The sequence below is a fragment of the Mauremys mutica genome, chromosome 1, assembly GCF_020497125.1.
Source record: "Mauremys mutica isolate MM-2020 ecotype Southern chromosome 1, ASM2049712v1, whole genome shotgun sequence".
NCBI lineage: Eukaryota > Metazoa > Chordata > Testudines > Geoemydidae > Mauremys > Mauremys mutica.
This window is the reverse complement of record NC_059072.1, coordinates 98605038-98631417: the sequence shown is the minus strand read 5'-3', so window position 1 is coordinate 98631417 and position 26380 is coordinate 98605038. Positions and strand designations below refer to the sequence as shown.

Sequence of the window (26380 nt, the reverse complement as noted above, 5' to 3'; positions counted from 1 at the left end):
GAACTCAATTTGCGGGTCAAAGCATCAACCCTGAGAAGACTGCAACTGGTGCAGAAGGCAGCCGCATACCTCATCAGCCCCACAGATTACCAAGAGCACCTCACCTCTGTGCTCTGCTGACTACACTGTCCCGCCCACAATAATGAATTAAGTTTAAAGATCTCAGTCCTTATTTTCAAAGTGGCCTAGGCCCAGAATACCTAAGAGACTGTCTTGCCCTCTGGGACCATCGCTGTCATTGATGGCTCTATTCCTCAGGAGCAATAGGATTGTCTACCTCAGGGTTCAAGCTCATCAGGACAGAAGACATGAGGACCTTCTTTGGGGCTAGTCCCACCCTGTGTAACTCTCTCTTGTGGGAAATAAGTACCAGCATAAACCTATATGCCAGTCCAAACGCAAGGGGTGCTGCTGTGATCTTGCTTTCCTTAAAACCAACATATAGTGTAGCTTGGCTCTCTCACCAACAGAAGTTAGTCCAGTAAAAGATATTACCTCCCCCGCCTTGTCTCTCTAATATAGTGTAGCATGTTAATTTACTCCACACCCCACATGCGCACACACAACAATTTCCCCCTGGAGGCGATTGAAGAGCAACTACATTTGATAGTCATTAGTCTCCTTATTTAATTTTCTAATTCTGGAAGCCACTCAGATCCCATGGTGATGGTGAAGCATAAGAATCTGAATAGATTGGAATAAATAGAGATTGTGGGGGAGAAAAATATTTGCCACTGGTTTTAACTCTCTTAATATACATTGGACAGGGGGGAGCTCTTTGGAGGGACAGAGTGGAAAAATAAGGTATTTTTCTATCTAATTAGGAACAGTCCCCCTTAAATAGGGGTAGTTGGTTTATATGTCTCTCTCCTTGAGTGTCCTTGTTCTTCCCACAAATTTTGACTAATCCTTTAACACCAGCGGTGGCTGCTGCAATAATTAGGCACAAAAATGCCAACCCAGTATGTGGCTGCAAACAAACTCCTTGACAAAATCCAGCAGTCCCTTGGTGCAGATTATGCCAGAAGATGAAGGGAATGTGAATACTTAAAAGGCAGCATGCAGGTTTCCTGATGTGAATCTCAACCTATTTTGCCAACTTGATATCTGAGGCCAATAATAATAAGGAATTATTTAAGTCTAGGCCCTTTTCAGTGTCGGGGCCAGAACACACTTTGATTTTACTTGATGTGATATTCCATATGCTCGAGTTCTGTAATGAAATAGTTGTTACAATACAGACAACATATAGTACAGTATTATAGTGGTTATGAGAGGTTTGAATTAATTATTCTTGTTAGAGATGAGCCAGAAACAAACTCCTGCCCATAAACTTTGGGATTATTCAAAATCAGAAGCCTTATCCAAATTTTACAAATGACTGCTGCCTTTATAAAGAGGCTAGTATATTAAAAGTAATTTGAAATTTGAATCTGGATCCAAATTTTGTAGTTTCAGCACATCTTTAATAGGTTTGTCAGTATCTGTAACCCATTATCCTCATTGTCTCCTTGACAAGAATGACATGTATATTGATATATATCCAGAATGTTTTTATTTCACTGTTTAATATGGATCCTGATTTAAAATATTTTTATTTTAAAATTTTAAAAAGAGACCCCCTCCCCTTCACCTTTGGCAATAATTAATCTCAGTCTTTGTGAAGTGGTTGTGACTGGACTAATTTTGTCATCCCTGTTAGTGAAAACACAATAGTTTCTGGATAGCATTTACATTGTTCTCTCCTTACTGTTATCAATATAATATTTCCATTCAGGAAACACCGGAGAAAAGGAGTGGTGACAAAGTTGAATCAAGTTAATTAGTAGTAGTATTTGTTTTGTGATAGCATCTATGAACCCCAGTCATGGACCAGGACCCCAATGCACTAGGTGTTGTACAAACACAGAACAAGACAGATGGTTTTTGCCCCAAAGAGCATAAACATTCCAAACGAATCATTATAATGAATTAAAATATTAGGATGCAAATCATTGTGGAATCTACCACAACTTTACAAAGTTATAATCAAGCAAACAACATCTACTGACTCGTTACCCTCGTTTTGTACTTTAGACAAAGGGCACGGTGAGCAGTCTCAAAGAGCCAGAACACCCAGATAACTTAATTGACAGAGAAGGGTTTGCGGCTTACCTCTCAGTTTGAGCAGTAAGGGTTTTAGGTGCTCAGATACCATGATGATCACTGGGGGAAAAGAAAAAGCCTAGATAGAAGTTTCTGGCCTTAGTTACACCGATGCAACATTATTGACTTCAGTTGACCACGGCATAATATTCTGCTCGCCATTTCTTACAAATCAGTTGTTGCTTCGAAAAAAATTACATATATATACACACACACATATATATTTTATATTATATTATATAATATACATAAAGTGAGAACAGATTTAGAATATGTTTTCAATGGGTTTTTTACATTTCCAAAGCATTACTTTCACAATGGTTAGCAAGTTCCTTTCAACTGAGTGACCCCTCAATCAGGACAGGTTCAGCACAGTTCTGCTCCCCTTTACTCATGCAATAAAGATAACATTTCACTACCCCTGCATTCAGATTTAAAAATTTTATTAAAGCTAATGTTAAAATTATATAACACACAGGTTAATGAAATAGTGTCTGTACATCTGGATGTAGTGCTTAGATTATTCAAAAGTACAAAATCTGGTTTAAACATCATAATATATATATAGTACATAACCTGCAATAACCCAAATTTAGGTGAATAAATTCAATGATACAGTTTAGATATTAGAATCCCAGTACTCCAGTACATCACGCATGAAAAGTTATACAGAAAGTTGGTTGTAGAAAGTAAATATAGGAATGAGTGTAGATTGTCCCTCAGTAATTGAGCATTTGGGATAGGTTGTTCCTTAGTGGATATAATCCATCAGAGAAGTATTTCAGTTACCCGTATTTTCCGCACTATAAGGCGCACCGGATTATAAGGCGCAGTTTCAATTACGGGATCTATTTCTGTACTTAACCCATACATAAGGCGCACCGTATTATAAGGCGCATGCTAAAACATACGGTCTACAAAAAAAGGTAACGGTGTTCATAGTGTAGTAAAAAGGTAACGGAAGCAAAACAGTGAGTTTAGTTGAACTTTATTCTACTATTTAACAATACACTCACATTATTTTTTAATCAATCTTCTCCCACAAATCCATCAAAGTCATTGATGTTGAATTCTTTCGCAGCTGCTCTATTCCCATTTACAACCGCGTAACTGATAGCCTGTTGTTTGAATTGTGCCTCGTAAGCATGTCTCTTCACTGGTGCCATTTTCGGGGGTCCTTAGACAAACAAATGTTGTTTTGCAGCATACCGGTAGTATACCTACCGGAGGAGTGGAGAAGGTAAACGTACGTACTGTACGTATTACGTAATGTTCTCTGATTGGTTTATCGCTGCCAGCATACGTAGTTTACGTATTACGTCCCTGTGTCAGCGAAAAATGGTCCGACAGTCAATCAAGCAAAGCGCTTACCAAAGTCGCACAACAACATTTTTACAGATTTTGGAACTCAGTGCACACATAAGGCGCACCGGATTATAAGACGCACAGCCAATTTTTGAGAAAATTTAAGGCTCTTAGGTGCGCCTTATAGTGCGGAAAATACGGTACTTTCCAATTTTGCTTCTCATCGGCACTCCAGCTCATTTTTGTGTTTTGTAACCCAAAATCAGCCAAAGTTTATCACTTTTGAGCAACACAGCTCCTGTCTGCTGGATACCTATGCAGAGTAGGTGTGTTCATATAAATACAATTTGCTCCTGAAGTCTCTCCCCATCCCAGCTAGCTGTCAGGGGAGAGCTCTTCAGACCCTGCTTATATCTGAATTCGGGAAAAAACAGGACAAGAGAAAGAATTTACCCTGCAAATAAGGACACATTACCCTGCAAATAAGGACAGGCTGTTAGCTTTTGAACCCTTTCAGAAGTTTGAATATTCCAGAGGATGACAAACTACCATGTTGACCAAAAAAAAAACCCTTGACCGTGGCTACTTGCAAGTAATTGTTACCATGGTACCTGCAATACAGAGCCACAACATTGTTAATTGGAGTGACAACATTGTAGTGTCAAGTCAGTGCAATTTAGAGCACAAATGTGTAAATTTGTAGAAAATCTGGTGCTAGGTTTGAATGTAGATTGGGGGCTCCAAGCAGCCTGGACATCCTTTGAGGCTGCTGACCCATAGGAAATTGGTGATCACCACCACTTACATTATAGATATGAAGGTGGCATTTTATTCAGAGGGAGTACTCTCCACTGGGAAGGTTCTCCGTAATGCTAACTTTGTCATTGGGCAACCTTCTGAGCCTGCTTCCTTCCGAGGAATAGACTCTTAGAATCTGTATGACATAGTTGTTGTACAAAGAGTGACATCCTAACACCTGTGTTAAGTTCTTCCCTGACTAGTAAGTAATCAGCCAGCCCAGGAAGAAATTCTAAAGATGTCAGGTGGGCTGCAGAATTGCAGCCATTACAGAGCTATCTGCAAGAGAAACGAGAAGGAATCTGCTGGTCAGCCAAAGATTCCCACCTCCTCCCAAATCCATAGTGCCACTGTAAAACAGCAATGGGGATTTTATATCCTGGGTGGTGACTTAAGGCAGGAGTTCCCCCACACCCTTGTTTTCATTCACGAGTGGTGGCATGAGCGGTCCACTAATCCTCATGGATATTTCAGTGGTTTGAGCATTGGCCTGCTAAACCCAGGGTTGAGAGTTCAATCCTTGATGGGGCCATTTAGGGATCTGGGGCAAAAATCTGTCTGGGGACTGGTGCTGCTTTGAGCAGGGGGTTGGACTAGATGACCTCCTGAAGTCCCTTCCAACCCTGATATTCTATGATTCAAACAAATGAAAGGATTTTCTTTTAATTAAAAGAAAAATCATAGGAACTTGTCACTTATCAGGGCTTGAACAACACAGGGAGGTTACTCCGTCCCTGGCGCCTGCTCCCATGGTCTCCACAGTCCCAGAAGGAGATGGGCAGGAACAAGAGGCAGATGAAAGATAGAGAAGTGGCTAGGGTTTTGCAACTCCTTTATGTGTAAGCAGCTGTAGATTTATTTGGAGGCAGCTGGTTCATTGCAACAGACTGACCTTGCCTTTCAGTAGGATGTCCTGCCATGCAGCTAACATCTGTGTCCTGTGCAGTTTGGAAGACTATAAATACTTCTTGGGGGGAAAGAGCCATAAATTGGCCATGCAGTTGGGCTGTTTTGTTCTATTTGCATTGGCATTTCAATCACACTTAGGGAAAGACTTCTATTTCTATGAACACACAATTTCACATGTCATTACCCTTAAAAGCACTCTTGAAAATATAGCCCTATATGTTTAGCTCTCTTAACCATTCCTTGTAAGTTGTATTTTTCAAGATTTTTAGTATGTTAGCCATCCTTTCCTCACCTCTCTGAATCATCGCTATATTTCCTGTAGCAGTGTGCAAACCTTGTGTAGTATGCCATGTACAGACTCACTTACCGCCTTAATTTTACATTCTCTTCTCTTTGGTCCCTATGCTGTGTCCATTACTATAGTGTCTTTCTCTGTTAAACTTCTGTTTATATAACATAATATTGACCTCAGTCCTGCTGCATTTATTCATGTGAATAGTCACACTGATTTCAATGGGACTATACAGCTACTTGTATGAGTGAGAACTGCAAGATTGGGTTCAATACTGTGTTTGCTTGGGGTTTGTTTTGTTTGCTTTTGTTCCTGTGGGGTTTTGGTTTTGTTTTGGTTTGGGTTGGGTTTTTTTGTAAAATATTACACTTCCCTTTCCATTTTCATCTACTATACCATCCATATGTCATTTTTCTGCAGTATTACCTATGAACCAATGTTCTCCTATTCTGTACTTGTGTTTCCTAATTTTTGCTCTGTCTCTAAGACTACTTTGTGTTTATCCTCATTGAATTTCATTTTTCTCCAACCTACTCATCACTCTCACTTTTCAAGATCTTGTTACATTTTCTCCTCAGAAGCATTTACCCTTCCCCGCATCCTGCTTTTTTAAAAATCACTCCCCAATTTGACCATTTATCTACTCTTTCCTCCAGGCCATGAGTCAAAATATTAAATACTGTCTGTGGGATTCTAGCAGATATTTCTCTCTGCTACAGCAGCTGGAACCAGAATCCCCACTAGCCATGGATGCTGCAATGCACCAGTGATGGATCCTCTGTAGGATACCACAAGGCATTGAACCATCAATAATCACACTGAGCTTGTTTTTTTTCTAATCAGTTTTGTACTCACCTTATGGTAGTTCTGGCAGTTCACATTTCACATTTCTCCAGTTTTCCTTCAGGAATGTTTTGTCACTGTGTCACGGGAAACAATAGACCTTTAGATTTAGGCGACAGCCCCAAGCAAAGAATGGTGTATAACATGCACCACCCAGGAGTCAATATGGCTCAGAGACACACCTCAGTCACTGTTGTTGTTGTTGTTGTTTATTTTTTTATTTTATTTATATTACTGTAGTACCAAAGAGCCCTAGTCATGGACAGACACCCTATTCTTTCCTGTCTGCCTCCTTGTTATAGAGCAGTGAGAATTTGCTGATCACCTACATCAAGAGTAAATTTTGACCTCCACCTTTGTGCTGGCTCGAGTGCACTGGGCAGCTGTTAGGGAGATGGACCCCAGGTTCCAATCTTCTATTCTAGGGAGGAATAACTAACTCCTACTCCCCCAGACTCCAGGTCTTGTAACCCACATAGGGATGTAAGAGAAGTTTGTAGTCCTCCTTATTGCCTTGTGTGAGTGTATTGTGCAATTCAGACCTAAGCCTTTTATGAAGAAGCCCATTTAGTAATACACCTCTACCTCAATATAACGCGACCTGATAAAACACAAATTCGGATATAACATGGTAAAACAGCGCTCCGGAGGGGCGGGGCTGCACACTCTGGCGGATCATTATAATGCAGTTTCACCTATAACGCGGTAAGATTTTTTTGGCTCCCGAGGACAGCGTTATATTGAGGTAGAGGTGTACTTTGCATGCACCAAACTAAATTGACTTCAGTGGTGCTGTGCCTGCATATACCAGCACCTTGAATTTGGCCTGTTGTATATTTAGTTTGCTTATTATATGTGTAAATGGTGAAGAAACAGTTAATGTAAACAGTAATTCCTGGTGGCATATGCTTTTGCAGTTTTCAGATATTTTCTAATTCTTTCTGTGGCTGTCTATCAGTCATTTGGACCATATTCTGTTAGGCCTGAGAAATCTGGAAATGTTCAACTAAAATTCAGAAGTTCAGAATCTCCTACAAATATGTTGAACACCCAAACTCCCACAGTATCTTAATAATAAATATTATATTATGTTTATATTTATTACACATGCAATCTCTAGCATTTTATGCTATGATATTATGTGTAGGGCCCTATTAAATTCACGGCCATGAAAAACGCATCACAGACCGTGAAATGTGATCTCCCCCTGTGAAATCTCTATACTATAGGGTAAAAGCACATGAAAGACCAGATTTCATGGGGGAGACCAGCATTTCTCAAACTGGGGTCCTGATCCAAAAGGGAGTTGCAGGGGGGCTGCAAGGTTATTTTAGGGGAGCAGTATTTCCACCCTTACTTCTGCACTGCCTTCAGAGCTGGACAGTCAGAGAGCAGTGGCTGTTGGCCAGGTGCCTAGATTTGAAGATAACACCCCATCATCAGCAGCACAGAAGTAAGGGTGGCAATACCATACCATGCAACTCTTACTGCTGCCTTCGGAGCTGGGTGGCCGGAGAGTGGCGGCTGCTGATTGAGGGCCCAGCTCTGAAGGCAGCAGTGCAGAAGTAAGGGTGGCAATACCATATCACGCCATCCTTACTTCTGCGTTGCTGCTGGTGGCGGCTCTGCCTTCAGAACTGGGCTCCCAGCCAGCAGCCACCGCTCTCCAGCTCTGAAGGCAGCGCCACCACCTGCAGCAGCACAGAAGTAAGGGTAGCAGTACTGACACCCCCCCCTACAATAACCTCATGACCACCCTACAACTCCTTTTTGGGTCAGGACCCCTACAATTACAACATCCTGAAATTTCAGATTTAAATACACCTCTACCTCAATATAACGCTGTCCTTGGGAGCCAAAAAAATCTTATCGCGTTATACGTGAAAACGTGTTATATTGAACTTGCTTTGATCCACCGGAGTGCGCAGCCCCGCCCCTCCGGAGCACTGCTTTACCGCGTTATATCCAAATTCGTGTTATATCAGGTGGCGTTATATCGAGGTAGCGGTGTAGCTGAAATCATGAAATTTGCAATTTTTAAAATCCTATGACTGTGAAATTGACCAAAATGGATCGTGATTTTGGTAGGGCCTTTGTTAGGAGTAACAAATGCAGCTGTAGTTTAGGTGCCAAACATGTGGCATACTGTGTGAACTAGTAAAGCAGTGATTGCTCCCAGGTCTCTCAGTGTCATTGACCGGAGTCCTGCATGTTTGTGCATTTTAAAATTGGCTCAAACTATTGTGCAAAGACAGTATTATTATGGATTTGCTTTTTAACCTGTGTTGTAGGCACATTATTCCAGGAGAATCTGTTATTGCCATTACTTGATATTTTCTGTGATTGTGTGCTGTGCAGTAATCTTAAGTAATCTTACAAATTCATTGTTGTGACAAAGTTTCATCCTTGTGCCATTGAGTAATGATGGAACTGTCCAGTGCTTATTTTGTCTGCATCCATTTTTTTAGTTCTATGTAGATGTCCTAAAATCGGAGGTTTTATGGGGCTTTCTCTTTGTACATACTGTAACAAGTAATCTCTTTGTAATGTTCTCTAGGGTGTTCTACTGTTGTACAGTTTCAAACAGCACTACGTTAAAACACATTAGGGAACCTTTACTGTGCACCAGCAGGGTCTACACAGACCAATTAATGAGCAACACGTTAGTGTGCTTTAGAAATCACATCCCCATAGTCAGCATTACTGCTCTGTGTAGATGAGCCCTTAAATACAACCATTTCTGTTGTTGTTGGTGGGGTTTTTTTTGTAAAAACTGATTTAATTTTTTTGGGGGGGAAGGAGGATGAGTGTTGGTGTTTATTATGTAGAGGCATACATTCTCTATTATATTATTCTGTATGATGAAAATTGTTATGTAGATGCCAAAGATTTATTATCACTTTTATTTGATATTTATTAGAATAAAAATACTCCTAGACCTACATTTGGCATTTTCCCTTTTGATCCTTATTTAGACTCTCTGTTCCCAATTACTCCATTCCTTACTGACTTGCTGTTAGTGGAAGGCTTTAGAGCTCAAGTGGTGCTGTCCCTTACAACTATACAGCAGAATACAGGCCAGAGTGCTGAGAAATTGGACTCCACACCACACCCCTTCTCAAACATGTGTCAGCGTGAAAGAAAAATACATCTGTTCCTTAACAAGATGAGGCTGAGTTGTGTAAGAATCTGATTTGAAATGCCTGTCCTCTCTGGATGTGCAGCTTCAAATCCTGACTGGATAGACTCAGCCCTTCATCCTTCTGTAGTAGATACATTGATCTCCCCACAGTTTGCTGCTTGAGGATCTTTTGAATAAGACCGTAGAAACTGATGTCTTAACTACTCAGTGTGAACACTGAAGATTCCATGGCACTGCTTGTAAGGGTGGGAAGTTTGTCCTGGTTACCTGGCCAAAATTGCTGTCCTCCTAGGGTGACCAGATAGCAAGTGTGAAAAATCGGGACGGGGGTGGAGGGTAATAGGAGCCTATATAAGAAAAAGACCCAAAAATCAGGATTGTCCCTATACAATCGGGACATCTGGTCACACTATGTCCTCCTCTTGTGGTGTGCTGAGCACTGGTTGTCCTCGAGCTGCCACCTTCTGCCCTGGAAGGGGTTATCTTTTAGAAGAGCTGAATTCATATCATTTGTGATGCCTTTGGAATGATATTTTATTCCTTTTGTTTAAGCATCTATTGGGGCCAGACCCAAAGCCCACTGAAGTCGATGGGAATTGTGCAGGGATCACAAGGTTTGGACTGTCCCCCCAGTTCTCTGAGGAGAACTAATGTGCAATGAGAACAATATACCTGGTTTCTCCTAACAAACATAAGTAGGAGAAAATAGAAAAGATGGACTAAAAGCTACTTTTCACCATGATTAACTTAAAGTACCTGTAAATAACATGAACAATAAAAGGCATTAACTTGCATTAGCATTTCACATCCAGCACTTCAGTGCTGCAGCTGGTTCAAAGGAATATCAAGAGGGCAAGAGGGTGACAGTGTGAGAGTGGTGGTGCGGGGGGAGGGGGGGAGGGGACCAGCGCCATTCAACGGTAAAGTGAAACAGTGATGCCATAAATGATGATGTCTGTCCTCTGATTGTCCTCTGATGTAGCTATTTCTCACAATTCACAGAATCGACGACTGCTTCTGTGCTTCTCGAAAACTGGACGCGGTAGCCACAGAAGCTAAATTCAAGCAGGATCTGGGATTCCGAATGCTGAACTGCGGCCGAACAGATCTAGTTAAACAGGCCATCTCTTTGCTGGGGCCAGATGGAATTAACAGCATGAGTGAACAGGTACAAAATTTAACTTTAAAAGCCAGGAGTTGTGACTGTTTATTAAAGAAAACAACCTTCCAACACTGTAACTTCATAAACAGATGGCTCTTAACTTAATCCTTTTTCTCTGTTACTTGATATTGAACTGAGACTCCATCAGGTGTACATTCAGGCTAAGCCTGGGCCCTTAGGAATTATGGATTATTTTCTTTAGTGTTGAGGTAGATATAGCACATGAGTTATCTTAAACTTTTTAAGTTATAGTGATTCAGTAGCAATTATCAAAAGGTCATAGGAGTGCCTGGAGTTGATCTGAATACAGAGTTGACCCTGGCTTGGGCATTAGGATGCTGGTTTTTGTGATGTGGACATCTTTCCAATACAAACTGGTCTGAGGTTCGCAACGCATTTCACATAGACCACCAAACCTCTGTCAAGTGAGTGTTCATAATGTTCATGTGCATACTGAAATAGGCCCCAGTTTGAACTGGTGATCTGGAGACAGAAATCTCCATATTTAATTACTGTTTAGTCATCTTATCTTTTGGGTGGTGACTTACACATAACATGGGAAATATACCTCTACCCCGATATAACACTGTCCCTGGGAGCCAAAAAAATCTTACTGTGTTATAGGTGAAACCGCGTTATATCGAACTTGCTTTGATCCACTGGAGTGCGCAGCCCCGCCCCCCTTGGAGCACTGCTTTACAGTGTTATATCCAAATTCGTGTTATATCGGGTCGCGTTATATCAGGGTAAAGGGGTACTGAGGATTACTACAACAAAAGGGAAGTGTCTGTAAAGTGTACAGCTTTATCCAGAAGTGAATTTGCCTCCATGACTGCCCACCAGTGGAAACTTTGGATTGTGAAGCTCATGAGGTTGTTCCCAATTCCCAAGCAGGAAATGTTGACACTTTAGCAGCCATGGACAGTGCTTCATCCTTTTGAAGTAGAGTTCCATGTAGTTTACTGTGGGTGGATCTTTATTATAAGACCTTAAAAATTGAGGTTCTCATCTGCTCTGCAAAAATATTAAAGATCCTGGTGTCCTTAGCCAAAAGTTCCCATTTTGCTTCCATTTCTGCAGTACACTGTTTGGCAGGGGGCAGCCAGCTTCCACCCCACAGATGGCTGCACTTGACCAGTGCTGTATGAATATAGTTGTAACGTGCTTTGGGATGAGTGGTGCTATAGGAATGTAAAATATTAGAATCAGAGACATGTAAGGCTAGAAGGGACCTCAAGAGATGATCTAGCCCACTGCCTCACCCTGAGGCAGGATTAGGTACACCTAGAAGATCCCTGATGGGTGACAGTTCTAATAGCTTTAGTTTGATAGAATACTGACCTATAAAATAATTAGTTAATGTTAATAAAGTGCTTTGTAAGTGTGAAGTACTCTGTAAGTACTAAGTATTACTGTTATTTTGATATCATGGAGTTCATTCCGTGGTTAGTATGTTATAGTAGTTTTAAATAAATAATTCTACACCTTGAAACTTTTCCTAGAAAAATTGCTGTGCTCCAAGGAGTCAGTCCTGCAAAGTGCTGCTCCATATGGCCTGATCCATCAAAGCACTGAATCACGTGCTTAACTTTAAAGTGATGCTTATGTCCCATTTGACTTAAACATATGCTTCAGTGCTTTGCCAGATCAGGCCAAATGAGTCTGCATCTTGCAGGACTGAGCCGCCAGTGATTTGAATATTGAAAGAACAACTTTTTCATGTTGTCAAAAAACAAATTCCCTGTGTGCTAATTGCATGTGTTGTTCATTATTTGTTGAGCACTAATTATGTGCTCATTAAAAATCCATTCCTCCCACATACGAAGTGAGAGATCTCATGCAATGATGCAGATCAAGCTTGAGCCACAGAGCAAACCTCCAGGATGGGCATATGTAAAAACAGCAGTGAGAAGAACCGCAGAACGGGGCTGAGCAGAATCTCAAATTAACTTTTAGGCTCCCATCCTGCAATGTGTAGGGTGAAACGTTGGTCCCATTTTAAACAGTGGCAAAACTCCAGTTGGCATCAATGGGTCCAGATTTCACTTGTAGTGTGCTGGCAGACTGCTGTGCTCAGACAGAGCCTGATTCAAGTCCGCAGAGTGGTGCAGCAGTCTGTGTGCGCGCTATGTCTTGCAGGATCTGGTCCACATTTGTTTTGTTAATCCTTTTTCTGTAAAATTTTAACTTTAAATTTGATTTGCTCCTTGTGTTAAGTATTTATTTTCTTAAATTGTTTTTTTAACTTATGTTCTAAAAATTATCCTCAAGTTACCAAAATTCAACGCTTGCATACAGTTTTTGTGAGACATAGAGCCTGATCCTATACAGCTTACTATTGGCCTGACCATAGACCCCTGATGTCCAAGGGGACTTTTACTATTGTCTGCAATAGGAGCAAGATCAAGTCCTATTTGAGTGTGATCTGTACTCACCCAGGTACTCTCATTGACTTTAGTGCAGCTGCCAGACAGAATCAGGGTTATTCACATGAGTAATGGGGTCAGGACCCCCATTTCTACTTTATATATTTTTAAAAGCACATGTTTCTCAACAACAAATCAGGGACTTGATCCTGCTAATACCCACTGATTACGGTGGGCACTGAAGATGCTCATCACATCAGGCCCGACATTTTATTTTTATTTTTACTAAAAGACACCTGCCCCCAAAACCCACCAAACCTTAGCCTGGAAAAAGAGGCTTTTTGCCCTCAAGGAAAATGTGAATAACATTTAATTCAGCAAAAATGCTGGTGCTCGGCTCTTGCTAGAGAGAACAGTGCAGTGGCTCAGTTTCTGCTCATTCTGTCCACCTCATTTGTCTCTGTTAATAATTTCACTCTACAGCAAGGGACAGGTTAAGGAGAAAGTGTTTGATCATGTGACAGGAAATTGACATGGGACCATAAGACAGACAATAGACATGTAGTAGAGGTACCATGGTCCAATGGTAAACTTCCCATGGAACAAACACACTCTTGATTGACCCTCCCTGCTTTTATTTAATAAATAGCTTTTTGTGTTGTAATTTTGGTAGATTTAATTATACCATTGTGATTTCATCTAGACTTATTTCCATTGCCAAAATAACACTAACCTTAAGGGAAATGTTGATCAGCTGCAGTGGGTATTCCAGACTAATACAAATTCAGTCTAGAGTTTCTGTAGTGAAGGGTCAGCTAACCTAGTTTTCATCAACATAGGGCAGCATATCCCTAGAGCTAGCAACTTTAAACAATGCTGTCTGGCATTTCATTTAAAATTAAGTCATTGTTTAGGACTGTGTACAAAGCTTCTAGGTTTCCAACTGCTAACAATGCTGACAGTCAATAGACAGAGCTCTAGTCTAACTTATCTAAAGGGAGTTCATTATGTTGTTAAAGGGATATTGTCAAGAAGTATAGACTCAACTTTTTATAAAACAAGAGTTACAAAAACCTTAATATGAATGGAAATGTTTTCATTTGTTATTTTTTAACTGCATTGGAAATCTTATTGCTTTGGATTTAAACATTCCCATACTATTGGGAACTCAAAGACAACATTGTTCTTTATTTAGTAAACCAGAACTAGGAAATGAAACTGACACATCTGATTTCATTGTTCTGAGTAAAACGCAGAAAGGAAACAACATACATGATGACAGTAACATAGATTTTTAAAATGTTTAGCTGTTAATAATATTAAAGAGTTTGTAACAGAGGTAAGATTTTGTTAAATATTTAGTGTTTATCTTGACAATATACATTTAAAGCACTAACTCTTTTTTTAAAAAGATTCTATTGTAAATTTGTCAATTCCTTTGGTTTGTTCTTTTTTTTTAATTCCAAACAATGAATAGGGCATGACTCCACTGATGTATGCTTGTGTCAGGGGTGATGAGGCTATGGTGCAGATGCTACTAGATGCTGGAGCAGATTTGAATGTTGAGGTGAGGACATTTTATTATGATTACAACTTTGATTTATTTGTTTATATCTCAGACAGCCCATTACAATTATAGCAGAGGAGGAAAACCCAAAGGCATTTAAAAATAAAATTCTGTTACCAAAGGCATTAAGATTTGAAATAAATATTTAAATGATCACAGTACTTATCAGGGCAGCTCAGTATTGGGATCCATTGCACTTAAAGGGCCAGTTTGTCAGTGATTTAAACCCAATGTAATAGTATTGATTTCACTGGAATTGCACAGTGTAAATTAGCATAAAATGTAGCCCCCGAACTTTAACTGTAAGCTGCTGGTTCAGGAGTCACAATTCTAATGAAAAGGATGGGACTTCCTGAATCGCAGATGAGTTAAAATGGAGAGGTCGAGACGGCACACTGTTCAAATGCCTCTGCCCAAGTTTGAGAACTTTTATACATTGAGATGTCCATCTACTGCCCAACAGCACACAAGTAGTATAAGGTACATTGTTGTGTTTTATAAGATGGCTTTGATGAAAGCTGGTGGACGAAGGGGGCTTCCAACATGTAAATATCTCTTGGTGAATGTATGTAACAAACATAGAGTCTGTCCACCAAATAGATTGTTATGCCACTCCATGCAACACGGGTATGTAAGTTTTTAAAGAGCCATTTAAAATACATGAATTATTGTTTGTTTTCAAATACTTATCATTTCAGTTTGTTGAGGTCATGAATAAATTAAACTGCCTGATTCACTTATCTGTGTTCCATCCGTTCTGTTTGGATTTAGGAAAGCTGTCATTAAAGTGTAATTGCTACTTTCAGTGAGACATTTTACTTTTTGTTTGTTTCTTTGTTTGTTGTAATGTAATTGGAAGGACAATGGATGGTTTGGGGACTTAGGGGCAGGACACAATTTTTCAGCTGTAAGTCACCACTTTGAATCCACTCAGGTCAATAGTGACTGACAGTCGTTACTATCTGATTGCTGTTCGGTGGCTTATGTTAAATCAATTGTTGATTTCAGCTCAGTTCAGTTCCTAGTGGAACAAAAAAACAAAACAAAAAAATCAACCATCGGTTGGCAAAAATTATCCCTCTTCATAGCAGTCACAGTAAAGAGGCCAAAGATTTGACAGGCATGGAGACTCACCTGTCCTGCAACCCAGGGTGTCAAACACCTGGCCTTCTGAGTTGATCTCTTATTTTCTGGCCCCTGTTAACAAATTCAGATTCTGCAGAATGCAATCTTTCATTACAAATAAAAAGGGAGTTCAGTCCTTGTGGCTGTGTAACTAACCTTCTAAACTTGGACTAGATGTAAATGTAAGCAGTATTGTGTTCCTGAGTCTGAAGACAACCTGAACCAAGAGCTTTCAGAGGGATGTGAACCTCCCTGGTTGATCTCAAAGGAGAGTTCTCCCTAAAATCAAATCATGACACTTCTGTAGCAGGATATTCAAATAATTAAGTTGTGCAGTTATACAGCTAATTTGTATATACAATTTCCACAGTAGTGTGTGTAAATTGGGTGATTACATGAAGATAGGCCCAATAAACAAAGGGTGAAATAAGTGTTCTTGAAATTGCCCTGTATATTTTTTTCCCCGCTTTGCTTTGCTAAATAGAAGTTTTGGGCCAAATTTTCAAAAGTGACCTCTAATTCAGGATGTTTCCGCTCTCGAATGCCCCCCCAAGTTTAGACTCCAGGGACCGATTCCTGATATGCTGAGTGCCTAAAACTCACATTGAAGTCAGTAAGAGGCGTGGCTGTATTTACCAAATGTCAATGTCAGGCCTTAGAGGGGCACTCATTGTTGACCTAACTCAACCCCCAGTGGTAAAACTCTCACTGAAGTCAATGGGAGCAGAGTTAACCCAATGGTAAGTGCTTTTGAAAAGCCCAACCTAGGTATCTTAAATAAATAAATAAATAAAGGTACCCAAATGTAGAGGATGTTCTAGAAAATCTCGGCCTTAGTGTCTACATAAGGGCATATTTTACTCTTATTTTTCAGTGAGAACTCAGCTCTGTCTACAAATTTAGACTCATGTGCTACCCTCATTCTACAGCAAACAGATCATAATTGAAGATTTAATTTGGCTCTGTCCACAGAATGAATTTGACTCCCCTGCTCTAATCCCTAGAGGGGTGCTTGCCTGTGATGTACTTGTTTTGTAGAAAATTAGAGGACTTCAGTCTCCAGGGTTGTCAATCTCACTCTATTCACAAGCACTAAATTAACTAAAAAGAATTCAAATGTGAAAAATGAAATAAAATAAAATGTTAATACTTGCGCTTCCTCAGTGTATGCCACTGGGAGTTCCCTGAGCTTTCCTGTGCCAATACCAATCCACATGAGATGGGACGTAATTAGCTGATACATGGTTACATTTGGGGACTAGTTTATCCTGAACCAAGCCTATTCATTCACTCCCTCTACTGCTGGAACCCCATTCATTATTCAATGCTCCCAGGTTCCAAGAAGTCACAGGGCTAAGTTTAGACTTCAGCACATTTCTTCTGGGCTTAGAGCTCTGTGTGTGCAGAGCAGAGCAAAGTGATTTCAGGAACTCAAGGTTTCTCTTTGGCAGGGGTGGATGACACAGCCAACTGTCTCATGCAGCTCTTCTCAACTGGCAAACCAGGATTGCCACATCAGCTACTCCCTCTCTGCCCTCGCCCCTGATGTTAACCCTGGGGATGGCTAGCAGGATGTTATGTCAGAAGCTTGGCCGTGTTGGCTGCTAATGCAGCCAAGCATCTGACGCTGCGCTAATGAGCCCTGCTACCCTATGGACGTAAGATGGTGAACGTAAAACTCCCTGCCTTTCACCGGGTGGCTGGCCAATGCTTCGTTCAGTCCAGCTTCAGTTCTTCTACCAGTGCTATCTACTAATAATATTAATTAATTAATTCTTTGCACTTCGGTATCATGCTCCATTAACCTTTCATTAAATGTTACTATCCCTGGGAGTTACATCATATTAAAGATGGGGAAACTGAGGCACAAAGCAATTACATCAGTTGCCCGAGGTCAAGATTAGAGGCTTTAGATATTGATGCTTAGTGGGAGGAAGGACTGGTGTGAAAATTAAAGGTTTTTTGTTTAAAGAAAACAGTTTTTAGTTATTTTGGGCCCAGCACACCTTTAGATTTAACTAGAAGGGGAGAAAGTAGTAAACAGATTTTTTTTTAAATATCTTCTAATTGGTGCTATGCTCCATCCATTTTAAACAGTCTGCTTCCAGCCAAGGAGCAGCACCATGGGTTACATGTCTTTAAACTTGAGACCAGGGGTGAAATCCTGGCCCCACTGAAGTCAGTGGCAAAACTCCCATTGATTTCAGGTTTTCACACCAGGATTTTTGAGAAACTCAGAATGCTGTGAAGCAATCCCAGTAGCAGGGAAGAATGAATGGGCATAATACAAAGCCCACTGAAGTCAATAGGAAATGTCCCTAAATGTAGCCATCCTGACAGAGCCCCCCTCCCATCTCCACCTCCTCAGTGAGCGTTGGTATAAGCACTCATGCAAATTTTGACTCTGTAAAAGTTGCTGGGGGCAGTGATTTAGAGGGAGCAACAGCAGTTGGAAAAAGGACTTTATTTGCTATGAGCTTTAATCAATCTCTCAGTAAACAGCATGAAAAATTCTAGTGGAAGTAAATTCTTCATTAGTAAAAACTCTGCTGGAAAAAATATATAGAACCAGCCATTTTATAAAGTGCTCTTTCTGATTTTTTTTCTATCACTTACACCCATGTGCCCATCTTTCAGGCAGGTTGAGTTTTATTATTTAAAGCTCTTTGAAGGCCATTTTAAAAGAAAATAACTTTAATTTGTTTATAGGTTGTCAGTACTGCTCATAAATATCCATCCGTCCACCCCGAGACCCGCCATTGGACAGCTCTGACATTTGCTGTGTTGCATGGACATATTCCTGTAGTTCAGGTATTACTGTATTTCCCTACCTGCATCTCACTTTTTATTTATCCAGTTGGGTTATAATCTGCATCCATCTCAAGACTGGTACCCCTCTCATATTCATATTGGTTACTTCTATCATTTACTGATACGGTATAGTGATCGCTGCACCCAAATCTTAACCAATATGAGGTTTAAATAGGACAGTTTTAAAGTACAGTTGCATCAAAGAAAGTCTGTCAACTCCTCGTACTCCTTTCTGACCATTTGTTGTATGTGTTTGTTTGTTTATTCATTCATTACACTTTCTTATCACATGTATTATAATACTCTAATAAATGCAAATATTGTTTTTTCGGGGGTAAAAAAACCCCACCTCTGATCTGTTCCATAGTCGGAGTGCTCAATCACTTTATCCAGGCATGAAATAACGTGACTATGTTGGCTCTGTGGTATGGCATATCAAGAGTTGAGAGAGATTATTTTTCAAAGTAATTGTGTCGACATGGCACAATTCATGAATCACCAGACAAAGGAGATCTAGGGTAGGGATGGCCAAAGGCAGGTTGAATGTGTCCCCTCAGATTCTGTAGTGCTGTCGATGGCCACCGTCATCTTTAATAATAATAGTGAAATAGAAATTTACCCCAGGAGAATGCAGGTTCCAGCATGCATTGCTACAACGTGTTCCTGAAACCCTCTTGTCTCTTGTGGAAACATCTCTCTATTAAAGATGGAGACAACTGAAATCTCATCCATTTTATTAAAAGTGCGTGTCTCTGTGGGGCTCCAGGCAAGTTGTCAGTGAGGCTGTTGGCTGGGCCAAGTTCGAGTGCCTCAATCTAGTTCATTACTTCACACCGCTGATCTTATGCCCAGATTGGGAACATTGGATAATACTTGTTTGGCTTTGGAATATTCACTAACACTCTAGGAGTCTGATAGTGTATAATGAGTGAAGAAGAACTAATTGAATAATAGAAGAAAAATGTGCATGTCACTTGTCTTCACTGCATCTGATGTGTGAATAATGAGAAATATTAGACTCCAGTTCCTCACTATTCATAAACTCTGAATTCTGCAATGTCACCAACAACTATAAATGGTCAATTTTCTTTATAGCTATTGCTGGATGCTGGAGCAAAGGTAGAAGGTTCTTTAGAGCATGGAGAGGAAAATTACTCGGAAACTCCTTTGCAACTGGCAGCAGCTGCTGGTAAGGACTCTCCTCCTGCTGGAATAAACTCTTCAATTGGGAAATGTGACTTAGTTGCAAAAATATTGGACTTTAAAAAAATTAAAATCTCTCTTGGCGTACAGGAAATTTTGAACTGGTGACTTTGCTGTTGGAGCGAGGGGCTGACCCGATGATAGGAACAATGTACAGAAATGGAATTTCCATGACTCCACAAGGTGACATGAACTCTTTCAGTCAGGCTGCTGCACATGGACACAGGTAGAGTGGGAATGGGTCTAGTTGCATGGGTCAAGTGATTATGGTTTGCCTGGGAGGCTGATGTGGGTGGACCGATGTATGATCCTCAGTGTTAAAGTAGAATCCTGCTGCACACGTGTGGACTGTGTGACAGTCAGATGTGCCACTCTTTTGGTATAGGAGATTTGAGATTGGATTTAGGGATTTCTGTTAGCGTATGAGTTTGATCAGTTTGAGGTGCACATTGCTTTTTCGGTATGTGGAAATGGAAGTGAATGCCTTCTGAAGTGTTGCAGTTTGTTGTTTACAAAGTTTTCATCAATGCTGAAGTGCCAGTGAGTGCTGGAGACTTCCCTGAATGTATTTACATATTTCTAAAGGTTTTGGATGTGGTGTGTGTTTTCTGCAGCAGCCATAACTGTCATTAAACAAAGGTGGGTTTTTTTGTAAGTGCTGATATTTTTGTTTGTGTTAATGTTATGTATGTGTCCAGAGATAGCGTGTTGGGGGCATGTTATAGATTAAAAAATAAATTAAATGAAAAACTGATATGTATGAATAGTTATTTGTACAAAATCCAGGTACTAATTACAATATTATGGATTAGTATTAGGACCTTCACATTCATACTTTTCTACTTGTAGCCTTCCAGAGGAACGTAGATGCAGGTTAGAGACAGTATCTACATTATGTTTGCTTAGAGAAAAGAGCTAACAGCCTAATGGTATGCTATGTAGCTGTCAGGGCTGGTTCAGACAATGCTGCCCATCTGCAGCCAAAGAGCGGCCCCCTGCAGGGGCGGGGTGAGAGGGGAGGAGTTTGTTAAAATGTTCATGCAGTGCCTAATGGTGTGGAGTGGGAGATATGTCGTGCTGTCAGAGAGCGCTGCAGAGCAGCGTCCCCTGTGGAAATCAAGGCTTTTTCCCCTTTATTATGCACCAGCTGAGGCACATCACAGATTCATACTCTCCCCACTCCTCGAACTAGTTTTACAGGAAAGCTCCCTCCACTATTCCTCTACCCACACACACCTCTAGACATCATGGGCGGCAGGTGAACCCCCCCATTCAGGGAGGCTAGCCCCCCGCCCGACGGAGCCCCGAGCGCCCTCCCACTCTGGCCAGAAGAGCCTTGGCTGGCCCGCCCCAACCACGCCAGCTAACCTGAGCTGCCCCAGCTGCGCTTGCTGGCCAGATCCCCAAGCTGTCCCAAGCTGCCCCAGGCCGCCAGCTGGCCCAAGCACCAGCCTAAGCTGCCCCTGGCCACTGACCCGAGCCCCGACCCGAGCTCCAGGCTGCCAGATGGAGCTGAGTCCTTGCCGGCTTCAGGGGAGAGGGGGAATAAGGGCGGGGCCTCAGGGCGGAGCATGGGCGGGGCCATAGCCTAGGTTAGGGGAGGCTTAGCCTCCCCTGGCCTTCGATACCTGCAGTCCATGCTAGACATCCCTGTTATTCAGGACACCCTGTTTATTCTCTCTCACGCACACACATTGCCACCTACCCCTACTTAGTGCTTAATTTGTGCCAGGACTTGCAGTTCACCACCCTGGCACCTCTGGACTTGCCACATCAGTTACAAAAGTAAAAAAAAAAAAAATGGTTTGAGCCTCGGCACCTCTGTCATTACAAATTAAGCGCTACCCCTACCCCTGGAACTGAATGTATGCCGCTACCCTATCATAAGTGCATGAGGCAGGTGGGAGGTTGGGGAGAAATTGCATGCTGGGCTCGATTCTCCTCTCACAACACCGTAAACCAGGAGTAGCTCCGCTGAAGTCAATGGAGTTACACTGCTCCAAACCCGGTGGGATGGAGTATCATGCCTACTGCTGAGTTTGGGGCCTTGCAGCTCAGGGCCCAAATAAATGGCTTTGCAGCTGGGGTCCCAGCTTTGCTTGAACCTGCCCTGCCTGATGTAGTTGAATGATTAGTAGCTCCAGCTTTACCGAGACTGCTTTGACTGTTAATTGAGAGTGATGGTGTTTTCAGTGGTTTTAGACAGCTCCCTTTTCAAGTTTCATCTCTATCAATTATTTGCTACTAAATGCATCCTTTGTGAAAGGCACTAAAGTGTTTCTAAAGACAACTCCATTTCCCCGTAGTATGGGATAGAGTCTGCCAAGGTTTTCCACACAGGCTTTTAATCATTTAACAGTCACTGCTTGATCATAAGTTTCTGTTTTAAGTTTCTGCTGTACACATGACATTTGTATGATGCTCCTGCCATTCGTTAGAACAATGGAACCAGTCCTGCAGCTGTGATACAGGCATAACTCCTGAACTGATAGGAGTATTGCCTGCATGAGGGCTGCAGGAACTGAGCACTATGTGAATTAACATTTCTTAAAATAATTCCTGATTGGCCTTCTGAATAGGTTTCCAAACCTGCTATGTTACAGAAAATATCCCAGGCAGAAGGAAAACACAGTAGCTAACTCTGATTTTCTCTCTCTATTGCTTTGTGGCTGACAGGAATGTGTTTCGTAAGCTGCTTGCTCAGCCAGAGAAAGAGAAAAGTGATATTCTGTCCCTGGAGGAAATACTGGCTGAGGGAACTGACTTGGCAGATGCTGCACCAGCTCCTTTGTGCGCCAGCCGCAACAGCAAGGCCAAACTGAAAGCACTTAAAGAAGCCATGTACCACAGCGCCGAGCATGGATATGTGGATGTCACTATTGACATAAGGAGCATAGGTCAGTCTTGATGTCGTCTGCACTTTACCTCCCATGAGAGACAACTGTCATGTATGTTTTGGTGGGAGCGATGCCTGTCACTCACACTGACCACGTTTGAATGTTCCTGAGTTTTTATGAAAGCAATAATTGGGGGACTTTCACATGTGTGGGAATGAAGAATGAGGGAGGTGAGTAAGTCAGTGCAAACTGGGTGTAAAGCTGTGACTCTTGAAGGGTCCATTGAGTCCGTTTTGTTTTAATGCCAAGGAGCCACGACTGACTAAGATAATCTTCCCTGCATGGCACGTGCGTTGCTTTTTTCTTCACAATCATGTATGCCACACATCACAAAATGTGGTAAATCTCATATACATGTAGACAGGTTTCTTTTTGTTATGTTCCGTCATGAATGGAATCGGCGCGTCAGCCACCTACTCCAATTTGACAAACTCAAACAACATTTTTCAGATGCACATCAGGCAGTTGGGTGTAAGGGTACGTCTTCACTACCGGCTGTATCGGCGGGTAGCAATCTATTTCTCGGGGATCGATATATCGCGTCTCATCTAGACGCGATATATCGATCCCCGAACGCGCTCCTGTCGACTCCGGAACTCCACCAACGCGAACGGCAGTAGCGGAGTCGACAAGGGGAGCTGCGGACGTCGATACCGCGCCGTGAGGACGGTAGGTAATTCGATCTAAGGTACTTTGACTTGGGCTACGCTATTCACATAGCTGAAGTTGCGTATCTTAGATCGATCCCCCCCACTATAGACCAGCCCTAAGTCACAGAGCATGACCTACTTGCAGCTGTAGTCACCCCCTCACATGGAGGTGCTGGAGAGCTGATACACCAGGCCTTTTCAGCCCCAGTTCTTGGTAGAATGCCAGGCACACTGACTCATTCGTTAAAAATGCTTCAGTTGCTCAGCTTTGTAGGCTCTGGCACGTGTTGGTTCCCAATAAGCACTCTGATGACTTGCTCAAAAGGAAGGATGATTTGCTAGGGCCGGCTCCCACCAGCAGGCTTCTTCACCTCTGCTTCGTTAGGTGTCCATCTAAAACATCAGCTCTGGGGCAGCTGTTCCAGCTCTTCATGCGCCAGCTCTCACAACCACCCATCTGCTTCCAAACACCACGCTCCTCCCAGCACCAACCTCCCAACTGTCACAGAACCTTCCCCCTTTTACTGCTTGCAACCCTGCGAGGAGAGAAAGGCAGTGAATTTGCTCAGCACACTAATTGCATAGCTCTACGGCCCTTTCAAACACCCTCTCCAGGGCCAGTCAGTCAGTGCTCAAGGAAACCATTTTGTTCTGGTTGTTGACTGTTTTACCACATGTGTTAATCAGTGCTTAGTGAGAGACCAAAAGACATCTGCTTCCAAACATGCTTCTGAGCACCATATCCAAGAACACTGAGTCTTGGAATCCTGTCACATGGATCATGATTTCCACTCTGAGTTACAACCTATAACAGGTTTGCATAAATGCAAAGGGATGGAATGGTTGTGCAATTGGTCTAGCAAAGCACCTCCTACTAAGTGAAAGTGAAAGGATCTCATGGCAGTGGGAGAGGGGAGGGTTGGACTCGAGAGCCTGCCCTCTTGTTGGGGTGGAGGGGAGTAGTAGGTATGCAGCACCTATGAGGACCCAAGGTCCGGGGTGTGGACAGGAGAGAGGATGGGGGGTACATTTCCTCTCGGACTCTTCTGCAAATGTAACCCATTGGTGAGTGTGTGTTACAGGCCCCACACTGTGCCGATCCCCGAGGGTACGAGTTGTTAAAGAGGCTTGACTGTTTAGTTCAAGCTGTAGCAGTTTATTCTTTTAATTCTGGAAGTCACCAGTTTAATCCCTCGTGTCAACCAGGATAATGGCCCTCACGCAAGCACGTAGGCTGGTCTACAATCCATTCCTTGATGACTATGATTTGGACTAATTTATCTGACTTCTGCTACTGCATGTTTTACTATTTACTGTGTGGTAGCAATTTCTTTTACATTCTTAAAGTGCACTTCTGCTCTGACAAGTAACTGTAAAAACGGGACCTTCTTACCCACCTGATGTTGTATCCACATAAGCGAGGATGCATAGCTTGGAGGAGTGATGAGGGGGATATAAACATTTTCCTTTCCAGGTCACTGGTTCAAATCCAGCCAAAGTTGGCAGTGACAAAATGTTTTTACTATCTCATGGCTCTTTGGTAGCCCACTGCAAATGAGTGTGGTGGCATAAATCTAGTTCCCAGATGAGGTCCACATCACAAATCACCACGGCAGTGTACACTAATTGGCTCAGCAGCGAGGCTAAATAACATTACTTAGCTGTTATATAGCACTTTTCATCAGTAGCATAGGTGCTGACTCCGAGGGTGCTCTGGGGTTCAAGCACCCACTGGAAAAAAAAATAGGGAGTGTTCAGCACCCATGAGCCACCAGTCGGTGGCAGGAGTACTTACATGGTGCACAGTGAAACCAGAAGGTACAAAGCACCCATTGGCAAAACCAAAAGTCAGCACCTGTGATTAGTAGGTCTCAAAGTACTTCACACTCTGTAATAAATTTATCCTTCCAACACCCACTGTGAGGTGGGGAAGTGCTCTTATCCCCATTTTATAGATGGGGAACTGAGGCACAGAAACAGACTAAGTGACTTGCCTGAGGTCACACAGGAAATCTGTGGCAGAGCAGGGAATTGAACCTGGGACTGGACTATCTTCTTATACTCAGAGGTGTGTCCCTGCAGATTAGGATTGAGGCATATTGATGGGCAGCACTTGTAGGGTAAATAGGAGATCAATTTCTAGGGCTTTCAATTTGGCATCGTTCACAAGCCCTAAAGTCACACAATTAAAGAATAAATTAACTACACCTCATTCTGTGATGGTCTGGAATATACACACACCTTTAAAATTCATCTTTTTGTACAGGAGTTCCATGGACGCTACATACATGGTTGGAGTCGTTGCGAACTTCCTTTCAGCAGCACAGAAGGCCTCTCATCCAATGCTTGTTAAAGGAATTTAAATCCATTCAGGAGGAAGAGTACACTGAGGAGCTCATCACACATGGGTTGCCTTTGATGTTTGAGATACTGAAAGCAAGTAAGGTATGAGAAATTGTGGATTTTGAAGAAATTAACACAACCGCCACACACCCCCCAAAATCTCTACAATATTACACAGCTCTCCTGAAACTCATTACACTGTGTGAGATTTTCTTTATTTGTTTCCTGGTTTGCAAGTGCAGATGTGTGAGTTTAAAAAAAAAAAGACAGCTATATACATCTATTGCTAGGACAGCTTAATACTGACACTAACAGTGAGCTGGAGAGACAACAGAAGCTAAAGCCTAGTGGTAAAATTAAAGTCACAAGGGCCACTGTAGTACAGCAAGAGATGTTGATAGCTGAGTCAACCACAGTTAGTATCTCTCTCTCTAGTTTGCTTTCTAGGGCCATACAGCAAGGCTAATATTCATATTTGCTTTGGATTTCTTGAGCTAGTTTTCAGATCTAAATATTATCCTTTCACAAGCTTTTTTGCCCCCCATGTGAGAGCTTTGTGGGGACTTACACAACCCCACAACCTATTTAGGTCAGAGAATATCTATTTCTTTACCTTTGAAAACCAATGGAAAAAAACCTTCCACTATCTTGGTGGCCTAATGTCCAGTGCCACACATCCCCTCCAATATCATTCCTTCAATCTGACCTTTTCTGACCAGACACCTGAGCTTTTAGTGAGGTACACACAAGTATTCAGCTAAAATAGAGCTGGGGCAGGTGTCCAGGGAAAGTGGAAATATCTTCCCCCAATGAAGGCTGGAT

The 26380-nt window shown here is 41.9% G+C and overlaps 1 protein-coding gene across 2 annotated transcripts in view; it reads left to right on the top strand.

Moving 5' to 3' along the window:
- BTBD11 (BTB domain containing 11) overlaps positions 1-26380 on the top strand; it is a 286082-nt gene that overhangs the window by 222428 nt on the left and 37274 nt on the right. For both annotated transcript variants that reach the window (XM_044991926.1, XM_044991934.1), the window contains exons 5-11: positions 10437-10602; positions 14440-14529; positions 18364-18465; positions 19561-19654; positions 19759-19894; positions 22345-22565; positions 25482-25660. In XM_044991926.1, coding sequence (XP_044847861.1) covers positions 10437-10602; positions 14440-14529; positions 18364-18465; positions 19561-19654; positions 19759-19894; positions 22345-22565; positions 25482-25660 — 988 coding nt within the window. The remainder of the gene's footprint in view (positions 1-10436; positions 10603-14439; positions 14530-18363; positions 18466-19560; positions 19655-19758; positions 19895-22344; positions 22566-25481; positions 25661-26380) is intronic.